At 34.6% G+C, this 12,519-nt stretch overlaps 1 protein-coding gene across 9 annotated transcripts in view; it reads left to right on the top strand.

Annotated features, from left to right (window-relative positions):
- Nucleotides 1-12,519, top strand: part of CNKSR2 (connector enhancer of kinase suppressor of Ras 2) — a 276,605-nt gene that overhangs the window by 143,475 nt on the left and 120,611 nt on the right. For 4 of the 9 annotated variants that reach the window (XM_081565960.1, XM_081565961.1, XM_081565965.1 and 1 more), the window contains exon 9: nucleotides 9,179-9,325. The exons of the other annotated variants lie outside the window; for them this stretch is intronic. In XM_081565960.1, the coding sequence (XP_081422086.1) occupies nucleotides 9,179-9,325 (147 nt within the window). The remainder of the gene's footprint in view (nucleotides 1-9,178; nucleotides 9,326-12,519) is intronic. 9 annotated transcript variants of the gene reach the window in all.

The raw sequence follows: 12,519 nt of genomic DNA, 5'->3' as shown, positions 1-12,519 counted from the left end.
AGTTGGACACAACTGAGCGACTTCACTTTGATAAAGTCTTATTTCATTGTATAAATGCTTAAGGAGGCCGAGAGATGAGGAGTGGCTCAGTGAATCAAGACAAAATTGTGGAGTATTCCCTGTAATGAAAATAAAACTTTTTAATTCCTTCTTTTTGAATGTTTGTTCCCTTCATCTTTTCCCAAGATTATCTCTTCTAGTCATGTTTGTAAAAAATAATCAGTAGTAAGTTTTCATTTATAATAGATAGAACCTTGGGTCATTTCTGAATACTCTGAATTACCTATTTAAATTACTCTATGCTGGAATTGTTTTTAATTTTACTTATTTATTTATTTTTGGTTGTGCTGGGTCTTTGTTGCTGCACATGGGCTTTCTAGTTGTGGCAAACAGGGGCTACTCTAGTTGCAGTGCGCGGGTTTCTCATTGCAGTGGCTTCTCTTGTTGTGGAACATGGACTCTAGATCAGAGGCTCAGTAGTTGTGCTTAGTTGCCTCATGGAATGTGGGATCTTCCTGGACCAGGGATCAAACCCATGTCTCCTGCATTGACAGGTGGAATTCTTAACCACTGGACCACCAGAGAAGTGCTCTATGTTGGAATATCAAGTTACTTTTTTTTTTTTTGCATTTAGTTCCTTAAACAAATGCATACCTTTCAGCTTATATTCCTCTTTATTTGAACCATGGGTAATTCTCTGTTTCTACTCACTAAATGAATGATTGTGAAAAAGCAAAATTAGGATATCGCCAAATATGTCACACAAATGTATTGTGTGAAAAAAATAAGTTTAGGTGAAGTTTTTAGATTGGTACTCAAATTTAGTGATTCTAGGATCTTTGAAAGATACTGTGTATCAAAATTCATTAATTCTGAAATGTTTCAGTAATGCAGGAGAACAGAGCACTGTAATATCTCAGCACCAAAACATTTGGCAAAGACACAGTGTCATTAGTCTGAATGTGATGGGTTTTATATTGAATTGTCTCTTCAATGCTTTAAAAAAGAGCAGAGGAACATTTGGGTATGGTGTGACTCATATCGTCAGACATTCATATAGGCACACTTCAAGTCTCTTTGAAATTTACTTTGTGAATAGGTATCATTTATACATTACAACCATGAGTAAGAGCCAGTGTTTACACAGGAGTGTGTATAATTGTTAATGAATGGATCTGTTACTTTGTCTTCTGAAGGATAATAACTTTGAAAATATTTTAAGAATGTCCTGTCTACCTACTTGTATGTCTAGAGATGCTTTTTTATAATTCCAAATATGTTGTAACAGAGGTAAAGGTCTAAGTTGATAGGCTTACATTCTTTTATGCTTATTTGTAACTTTGGCCACTTGGAACCATAGAGAGTCTTTTCATTTGTTGGTCAAATAATTCACCACCTATTGTTTAGGAATCAGATAGGCTAGAGAATGTCCTAAAGGGATCAGAGACAACTTCTTTGCTCTATGTACGAAGAGGAAAGGAAGATTCTCACCTCTTTAACACCAACTCCAAAGCCTTTTGTGAACAAATCTGGGCAACCCATTGTCCAAGGACCTGCCTACTTACGTTGCCATTTACCCAAGAACCCTTGGTATCTGCTTCAGCCTGATCAAAGCAGTTACAAGCCCTGTCTACAAGAAAGCAGAGCACCTGGCTTTAAACTCTTGGGATACCTTAAAAACTCTGTTGGACCATTTTAATCCTGTTTGTGCTATATATAAAATACATTTCAGTGTCCAAGTTGGCTTCTGCTGCTGCTGCTACTAAGTCGCTTCAGTCGTATCCAACTCTGTGTGACCCCATAGACGGCAGCCCACCAGGCTCCCCCGTCCCAGGGATTCTCCAGGCAAGAACACTGGAGTGGGTTGCCATTCCCTTCTCCAATGCGTGAAAGTGAAGCTGCTCAGTCGTGTCCAACTCTTAGTGACTCCATGGACTGCAGCCTACCAGGCACCTCCATCCGTGGGATTTTCCAGGCAAGAGTAGTGGAGTGGGTTGCCATTGCCTTCTCCGGTCCAAGTTGGGGATTACATTTAAACTAGTAAGACTTGCCATTGTTGACAGACACTGAATTTTGCTACCTGGACAATCAGGAAAATAGTATTTGTAGTTCAGCATATGTGAAAAACATATTATCTTTAATAATATGACATACTTTGTATCAGATGTATAGGTGGATTTTTAAACGTCCATGAACTTTAGTGTGAATGAAATATTCTATTAAATATTGAGAAGGAAAAACCTGGACTATTTATATTTTTCTAGAAAACCTTCCTAACTGTTTCTGTAATGTGTATGATGAAGCAGAATATTTCTACAACAAATAGCAACTATATCCATTGTTACTATAGATATATATTATTATGGGTATTATGGATATTATATATTATTATGGAAAATATTTTTCTTATCATAAATCACTGTGACTTTAGGTCTGAAGTATCCACTCTATAATTTTTTTTCCAAATGTTCATAAGAAAGTTTATTTGGTAATTTGAGGTAAAGAATGTTTATTATAGCTTTAGTATGAAGTATATTACATTTAGAGAAAAACTTAATACTAAATCTTTAGTTTTATACACAAAACTAAATTCCCTTTGGACTTTCAAGGCACTTCATTATCTCTGAAACATTCACATTCTCATGTCACCATGTCGTTTCACTAGTTAGCAACAAATACTCATTAAGTCTCTGCTATTTGTAAGGCATTGATTGCAGGTATATCCAGAAAAATGAGACTCAGTTTTTATCCTCAAAATAAAACCCTCAATATCCAGTTTTGTGAGGGTAGATGAAGGACGTGAGGAAAAATATGTAGCTTTAATAAGCAGCAGTGCACAAAAAATGCCATTAGAGAGATGTAAGATCACATGAGGAAAATAAGATCCTAACTATAAGAGGCTGTATGATGGGTGTTGCACTTAATAAGTGCCATTACGGATACATAAGATTTTATAGGTGGGAGAGGAAAAATGCTAGTATTTATATAGGGAAGCCACCATTTATATAATAGAAGGGTACTTTTGCTGAGAAGAAAAGCACAGTGTTGGAGGGCAACATAATACTAACTTAACCAATTGTTCCACCCATACTGAACTACTGAGAATTGCTCAAACTGGTTTTAACTTGTCTCAGGGCTTTCTTCAATCCCTCAACGTCCGTATCTTCTTCACCTGTCCACTTCCTAAGAAATTCAGCTTAAGCTAATAGGAAACCTTCCCTGAACCCCCAAGAATGGGTTAGCTGCCCTTTTGGGGGCTCCCATTGCACTCTATCTATTCTGTTGGGGTACTTCTCTTAATTTAGCATAAATGCTTATTGAGCTGCTCATCTCTCCCCTGCTCATTATGCTTTTTAAAGAGTCACAGGTTGTGCTGCAAGCACCATTGCACCCATAATATATGGAAGGCACACATCACTATTTAGTGATTTTATAAGTTATAATATCTAATCTTAAAAACTTATTAAAATATTCTAGACATGGGCAAGTCACTGCCTTCAAGAAGCTCACTGTCTAGAATAGCTGTTCTCAAACTGTGTTTCCTGAGCAGCAGCATCAGCATCATTTGGGAACTTGAGAAAGAAAAAATGTAGATTCTAGGGCCTCACCTCACACCTACTGGATCAAAAACTGGTATTTCCAAATGATTCTAACACATTCTGAAGTTTAAGAAGTACATTAAAGAGAAATTATAGGAGATAGCCATGGCCATATTGGCACAAGGCCTATCTTAGGAACTGACTCTTTAGTTAGGCCTTTGGTGAGCTTTTCAAGTGTTTTGAGGAAAAAACACTTTTATGCTGTAGCAGTATATTGGAGCTGCAAAAGACTAGTAGTAGAAAGAGCAGTTAGGACTCTCAAGTCTAGCAACCTGATATCCAAGACAGATAAAGGAAGTGATAAGAGGTATTAATTGCCAGAATCTGTTCTTTAGGATGGGCTTCCCAGGTGACATAGTGGTAAAGAATCCACCTGAATGCAGGATATGCAAGAAACACAGATTGGATCCCTGGGTAGGGAAGATCCCCTGGAGTAGGAAATGGCAACCTGCTCCAGTATTCTTGGCTAGGAAATCCCATGGAGAGAAGAGGCTAATGGGCTACAGTCCATGTGGTTGCAAAGGATTGGACATGACTGAATAAGCACACACATTCTTCAGGATAGATGTGTATTAAAAACGGGGAATTGTTGTAGGTGACTCCATGCTCAAAACTTGAGAGGATGATGGGGAGCTATTTGTTGTTGCTGTTGAATGAAGTGTTGCATTCATTTGTACTACCAATGGAATATTTAGAGGAGGATGTTTGCTGTCATAATGCCTTGTGCTTTAGAATCAAACAGACTTGAATGAATTCTGGCTTTGCAACTTACTGTGTTTCTATTGGGCTTCCCTGGTGGCTCAGACGGTAAAGAATCTGCCTGCAATGTGGGAACCCTGGGTTCGATCCTTGGCTTGGGAAGATGCCCTGGAGAAGGGAACAGCTACCCATTCCAGTATTCTGGCTTGGAGAATTACATGTTTCTATTAATAATCTTGACCAAGAAAACTTAGTTAATCTCTTTTCGCTTCAATTTCTTCACATGTAAAATGGGTTTAATAGTTTACTTCCTAGGGCTTTTGTAAGAATGAAAATACAAATAAAAGGAATGCAATATGAAGCATCTAGCACAGTGAATTACTGGTGCTTGATTATTCAGTACCTATTAGTATAGATGAATGAACTGTTGAAAATATGCTACAACTTCTTGATAGGGATTGAGGATGGTTAGGAGGATTTGTGAGTCATGCAGAAACTTGTTAGTAGAAGTTCTGGAAACAAGAGTTTTTTGTAAGAAGACAGCATGAAATATTAGAGGAATAACACTTAGCCTGGAGAAAACACTTGCATGTATTGGTTGTGAGGAGGAAGAAAGATGGAGGACAAGTATTCAGAGTTGTATCAGGACTACATCCATTTACTACAAAGCTCATCTGTTGTCATCTATTTGTACTTTTCTACCCATTCTGCATAGTAAAGTTGTAATGTATTGTGATTTTTGAAGCCTGATTATTTAGCCTGTGCAATAATACATAAGCATCTCTTTTGGTGTTGAGTTCACTTTTTCACAAGTCTACCAGTTCTTTTTGGATGTCTTGATTATTAGAATGTTTTTCTTTGTATCCCAAACTCACTATCTCTTAAAGTTTTGTACCTTATTTAATTCCTTCCCATATTAGTGGATTATACTTTTATATTAGCAACCACCAGAATCCCTGGTTTTCCTTCTTTCAAAGCTCCTTCTATTTCCTAGTACAGAAAGACTTTCATTGCAGCCAACGTAAAGTATATAATTATTTTTCATATCACTGTTGTATCTTCACATGGCTTTTAATTCAGGTCTATCAAACTTAATACTTTAAAACCATAGCCAGAAACTCAAATGAGGAAATAGGAAAATAAGTTTGAAAAATGATTAACACACATTGATATATTTCACTTATTTTGATGTCTGTGTACCATATCATTTAGCTCCGGAATGGGGCTCCCGAATTTCTTGAAGTTGTAACCCATATACTTGCCTCATTTCATAATATTAATACCATCTACTCATGTGCCCCTATAATCTGTCAACCATAAGTATCTTAGTAACAGAAATAAATTTATTTCAGTAATTCACTATATTTAATTATGTATGAAGATATGTGAGGATACACAGAACCAGAGCTGAGAATCATTTTTCCTAGAGCTCTAAGACCACACCACATCTGCCCTTGAATAGAACATGGTACAATCCAGTAAATGGGTACAGTTGTTAAGCATACTATGCAGCAGAAAAGGTAGAAAGTAATGAAGAAATGATCCAAGTCAAGGAGCTTGAGAAAGGACTAAGGAAAAAAAGGATTATTCATATGAGAGTCATGTTGTCCGGTTGCTGTTTATAGGTATACAAGTACTGGGGTTGGACTGATATAGCTGAAACCTATCTGTTATTAAGAAAAATGTTACATGTAAACTGGGAATTACACAGCCAGCTTCATTACATTACTATTCAGCAGTTTCCACAAGAACCTAAATTAACACTTACGTGAGGAATCTATTGGAATCATTCATTGAATAAAAAAAAAAAAATCAACAGATAATGTAGGTCTTATTATGAATAGTTGAGTAATTTGTTTTTCTTTTGACAATTATATAAAAGAATAATGTACAGAGCAGATATCATTTCCCCATCACCATCTTTTACTGTTCTACATAGTGTTGCCTTTCTGGTTCTTTTTGTGGGAATTTTCCATCCATAACAAACAGTCCTAATGAGATAATTCAGAAAATTCATGATTTTCTAACTGGAATATTACTCTTAGACTAGGTCCATTTATCAATATTTTGTTGGCTTTATTGTTTATAAAACACATGTTTATTGCCAAAAGTTTAGGAAATTAAAGAGTAAATGGGAAAATACATATTATAGTCTTTATTACCCTTTAATGTAACCATTGTTAATGGTGGTATATACCTTTCTGTGTTTTCTATATTTATATACATATTTTTACAAAAGTAAAATTGAATTGCATTAGCTACATTTAAACTTTTTCTACACAAATTTTACATCCCATGCTAATGGACATTTGCATAATGTACAGTTTTTGTTTGGTTTAAACGGCACTGCAACATACATGTTGCACATTTATCTCTATGCTTTTATCCAGTCATTTCCTTTTGGCAGTGGAAGTAGAATTTGGGAGCCAAAGATAAATATATGGGTCGCTTTTGTTTAAAAGACTGCTGATCGAATGTCAGTGAGTGTGGTAAGGCTGATTAAAAAGCAATAAAGTTATATAATTTTCTGCAATTAAATAGCATTCATTCAGCTATAAAATTTAAGGCTTCCCAGGTGGTGCAGTGGTAAACATTCCACCTGCCAATGCAGGAGATGCAAGAGACACAGGTTCGAGCCCTAGGTCGGGAAGATTGACTGGAGAAGGAAATGGCAACCCACTCCAGTATTCTGGCCTGGAATATCCCACGGAGAGAGGAGCCTGGTGGGCTACAGTCCATGAGGTCACAAAGAGTTGGACGTAACTGAGTGACTGAGCATGCACACAAAATTTAAATCTAACCAAATTATTACTTTGTCATCAAAAATCAATTTCACTTTCTCTTGGAGAAACAATTCTGTTTTTTTGGAATTGTGTAGTCAAAAAGAGCATAGAGAAATTGTGAAAGAGTAGGATGAATCGAATGACACTAAATGTTACACTGGAAAACCCAATCAAGCCCTAAGAATTTTCAACTAGTGACATGATTATGTCATAGAATAAAATGAAGAGAAATTGGTAGATAGAAATCAATGTGTAATTCGTTGTCTAGAATAGATAGGCTGAAAGAAGATTACAGTAATATTGACTGCTTTAGTATCATTAGCAATTATCTAAATGAATAAAATAAATGGTAAAATGTGGTTATCATTAACAAGTTGTTCATAAACTCTTCGTATAAACAGTATGTTTTCTCCCTCCAAACCTGGTATTCAAAAATCTGCTCGCTTATTTTTTTGGCAAGCAAAATTAATACTTGAATTTGAACTAACTTCACTTTGATCTTGTCTCATAGAAATGGCTGTAGAGACACTTCTTAGCCATCAGAAGAATCAGAATCAATGTACCTTTGGGGACGTAATAATCTCCACTTATATATAATGGGAGACATTTGACCAATATCATTGCTATAGCTGATCCACATTGAAGTGATTTTTTTAAAAAATTGACAGCCTGTTATTTATGTTAGGCAAGTATCATAATGATCATTTTGATTCCTATCTGAGACCCTGAGATTTTAAGCATTATAATGTCTTGCTTCCTTTTTGTCCTAACTCTTCTCTTCCCATAGCTCAGTTTAGCTAGAGTAGAAGCTGTAGTTTAAATGAATGGTCTGTCATATAAACTAAAGTCTCCCATTATCCTTCAGTGGCTGTGGTCCAGAGTACCTCTTTCATCATAGTCTCCGGGATCTGTGCTAATTTGGATGAAAGTGCTCGTTCTTGACAGCTTGAGCATTACCTCCCAGGCAAAATCATGGTGAATAGGCACAGGCACCCATTCCCTTTCATTTGGGTGCCTAGGAAGAAACTAGATCATGTTCAGACCATTGGCTAAATCTTGCTTGCAATCCAGGATAAATTTTGACCCACTGTATTTATATAACACATTTATATAATTTATGTAGCATAAATTTCTAATCCATTAGAATTGGAATAAATGGTTGTCTCTCTTAAATGTGAAATCTATTTTTTAAATCTTGGAATAATAGATGTTTTTAATGTGTTTCTTTAAAGAATACTTATAGGATTTCAAATAACTGCATAACCAGTATGTCTTAAAAGCAAATTAACAAATATTCAATAATGTAAAAGAATGATAAGTAATGTAACATGGATAACAGTTGAGCCAGGTTTTTGGACATTTATCAAGTACTTCTGTTTAATTATACAATATGTTTGGGGTGATATTCACATATCACACAATGGCTTCATTAAATTTAGCTTATTATATTTTAAATTTATAGAGTCTTTCGGAACACATTTTCAATAGCTGCTGCATTGGAGTAGCATTACTTTGTCATTTCTTACTCTGTCTTTATATTGTGGTTAAAGGTTTATTTTATCAATCCTGTCTTCCATGCTCAGAATGTCCCCTTTGTGTGTCAGTACCAGCTACTGGTAGTATAATGTCAGTCTCACTTAAGGACACTAGTACCACATATCTCTAAAAGATGGTGATGAGCAAGCATGTGGTGTAATTTGTAAGTTCGGGACATTGCCAAATCTTTGTTTCAGGCATGCGGATTCTTAAATTGTAAGTTGTGAACAAAGCTTGGATCTACACCTTGTGCAGCATTAATGATGCCATAATTTCTTTTAATTCTAAATTACTCTATTGGTTGGATACCATCTTTGTCTCTGCTTTGACTTGTAAATGTCCATTGTTATCTCATAATGATATGGACTCTAATGCAATAACATGGTTAGTCAATTCAAAAATAAAATATCTTTTTGAGTTTATATCTCCTGAAAATTGATAGGATGCTACACCAATTATGTGGTTTTCTTTTTTTTCTTACTTATCTTATTAAAGGGGGAGAACATTAAATCTTTGAATACTGTACCTCAATTTTATTGTAATGATTTTGCTGGTTACCAGGTGGGGTGGCAGTTGAAAAATTTGGTGAATGCACTACGAGAGGACCCGAGTGGTGTTATCTTAACTTTGAAAAAGCGACCTCAGAGCATGCTTACCTCAGCACCAGCTTTACTGAAAAATATGAGATGGAAGCCCCTTGCTCTGCAGGTAATGAAGCTTAATCATAAGTCATACACCATCATTTTAGCCATAGATTATCTCAGTAATGCTTCTTTATTGTGCCTCATCTCAGCAGCATATGGATTAATCTTGTATGCTTTTGAAAATTTGTTTGTGAAATGATCTCTTCACAGCTGATCCTAATAGGCTTAAATGTGATGAAATTTCAAAGTCACTATAACTAAAATCAAATGATAAAGAACCCTGCCTTAATTTTTAAACATTTTAAAGCATAATTCCAAAGAAAAGCACAAGTTATTTGAAGCCAAAATGTGGATAGAAATGAAAGTGAGAGGTTTCATTTTGTGATATAATCTTCCATTTAAAAGTTATATCCATATATACTTCTTGAAGAAACTAGATAATAGTTTATAGAATTCTTTTAAATCAGCTCATGAGATAAGAATAGTTGTTTTTGAACAGTAGCTAGATAAAATTTTAGATAATAATTTAAATGTACCTATTACATTCTTCCTGATGGATCATTTTTTTCATTTCCACCATGTACAAAGGCAAAAACAGGGAAATTGTTACATTAGAAATTGTGCATTTTTCTTCAGCATGAAACATCACTCTAAGATGTTACTCTGGATGTTGATAAATTAGGTTCATTAAGAACCAGAGGTATCTAGAAAGTGGTAAAAATATTCTGATTGATAAAGACAAGGAAATAATACATTTTCTTCCTTTTCAGTCAGGCTATAATGTTTAAACACATCATAGAAGAAAATTTTGCTCTTCACAAGACCTGCACTTTTAAAATAGAAGACCATTACCTTTCATAGAAGTTTAATTGTTAAAAACTAAAGTTACCCGTTGAAATAGAACATTTCCTGTTGTTCAGATTAAAAAGAAAAGCAATAAATGAAAATGCCATTGTTATCGCTGCTATTAAGTTCTATATTAGTACCTTACACCAGTCTTGATTTTTTTCCCCTGAAATTCTCAATTCTTCATTACACATGAATGGCCTTATAGATTATAATGATTTCTCATTGTTTAAAACTTTCATATTTGGCCTCAAAGTTGCGTTATACTTAAATAACAAAAATATAAAAAGAACGTTAAGATCTTTAAATTTTTAATGTGAATATTTCTATTTTTTCAAATAAATATGTATAAAACTATATTTTAAAACTATATTAATATGTCCAAATGTACTTGACTTGCAGTATATGTTTATTATCAAAGATTTTTGATGATCACTAAAGTTCAGAGACCAGTATTTGACTCATTAATTCATAGATTAGCAAATCAGACCTTCCCATTACATCATTTTATTTTCTCACTACATTGTAAGTTGCTTTGTTGTTCCACTCTGTAATTTTCTATTGACATGTCTTCCCCAAAGATCCTTCTTCAGAGCCTGAAAGGTGGGAACCCTGAAGAAGAGACCCTTTCAGCCATTAAGTTTTCTTCTCTATATGTGTGGTTAAATTTAACAGCTTCTCTCTAGCCCCTTCTGCTTCACAGTGAACACCAAAAAGACACTAATTTCTTATTGATCCATGAACTCTATTTGAGGGAATATCTCTAGAAAATAAATTGATGATTTGGTCCCCTTTTGGATTCTTTTCCACAAGCACAAACTGGAGAATTAAGCTAATGACAATATCTAGTTAAGAATCACTTTTATAGAAAATTCTGAAATAATCGAAAGACCTTTTTTTTTCTTTGCTACACATACATTTGGTGTGTGTGTTTAAACCTAGAGAACAAAGACTTTAATTTTTTAAATTGCTCTACATCTAGGTTCATTCCTAAATGCCAAGAAATGTGCCTCATCAGATCACTAATTATATTTATTCCTTATTTCCTATTCAGTTATTCCAAGTATACTTGTAAATTTACTTTTTCAGAATGCTGAATTCAGAAAAAAAGAAAATCAGTATTTACATAAGTGCTTATATGTATTGACATTTTTATAAATTTGTTACTTCACCTGAATTTAGTTCACCTAAAATGTATTGTCCAAGCTCGACTCTTTATAGATAAACAATACTATTAACGGGTTGGGGGAGACAAGGAGGGACCCTGCTTTCAACTTTGAAAATTGACTTTACGGAGCAGAAGAAAGAGTAGTAGTTTTAAGTAAAATAAAGTCTTAGGAGTAAGGGCAATGGATTAGTCCTGTAACATAGCACACCACTATCAAATCTCCCACCACCAAATATCCCTAAAGTCTATTTTGAAGACCTGAGATTGTACCATTACAGAGTTTCATTTTGATCTTAAGGCTTTGGCTTGTGCTAAAATGCAAAAAGACACCAGAAGCATAATGGAAACTATCTGGTCAGGATTTTAAGAGAATGAATACAACCAAAGATGGACAAAGCTTGAGGATTCCAGGATCTGGAAGTTGTAAGTAGACTGCTTTCAGAAGGGGAAAAATCAAAGAAATAGTGAGATGAGAAAGTCTTACAGGCAGTTCTGGATTCTTTGTGACTTTGCCTGAGACCACATATTTTTCCTAGTGGCCAAGAAAGGACCTCATATGTGAAACTTGAGTGCTTAATATAGCAATAGTCCTCTGTGCAGACATAAGTACCATTCTTACTGTAGTCCTGCTTCTGGTATGTTGGAGCCAAAATGCCCATTAACTCACCTGAATACAAATTTTTCATGTTCAAGCTTGAAGAATTGGACATTAGGTTATCTCTTCATAGGGTATACCAATAGTCTACTAAGAATTATTTCAAATAGAGTTTACAAAAAGAAAGAATCTGTGGCATTTATTTAACCTCAATATATACATTTCATCTTTTTCTTTTATGATACCAGGCTTAGCGTTTTCAGATAAAGTATAGCAAAATTTGTGTAGTTTGGAGGTAGACGCTAATACATGCCTCTAATGAAGAGAACAACTTCATTCTAACAAAGGCATAATTATTTTTTAACTAATAAGGAAATAATTTGTACCTGCACAACTAAAATATAACCTTATCTGCCTTAAGGTAGAAGATTTTTGAGGAATACACATGTTTTAATAAAAGTCATTTTAGTTCTAAAACAAATAGTAGCTTCTATTATTAATTAACTGCAATGACAAATTTTAATCTGGATTTTCATTTGAAAATCATTCGTGGAATTATAGCCAAATAAGCAAAAGCATACAATTCAACTTCATGCTCACAGAGCAATTTCATTAGTACATTTCATGAAATTTGGCAACTCTTGTTAAA

This window comes from Giraffa tippelskirchi, chromosome X (genome assembly GCF_054371585.1).
Source record: "Giraffa tippelskirchi isolate mGirTip1 chromosome X, T2T-mGirTip1v1.2.pri, whole genome shotgun sequence".
Taxonomy (NCBI): domain Eukaryota; kingdom Metazoa; phylum Chordata; class Mammalia; order Artiodactyla; family Giraffidae; genus Giraffa; species Giraffa tippelskirchi.
This window is presented reverse-complemented; position numbering and strand designations above follow the sequence as displayed.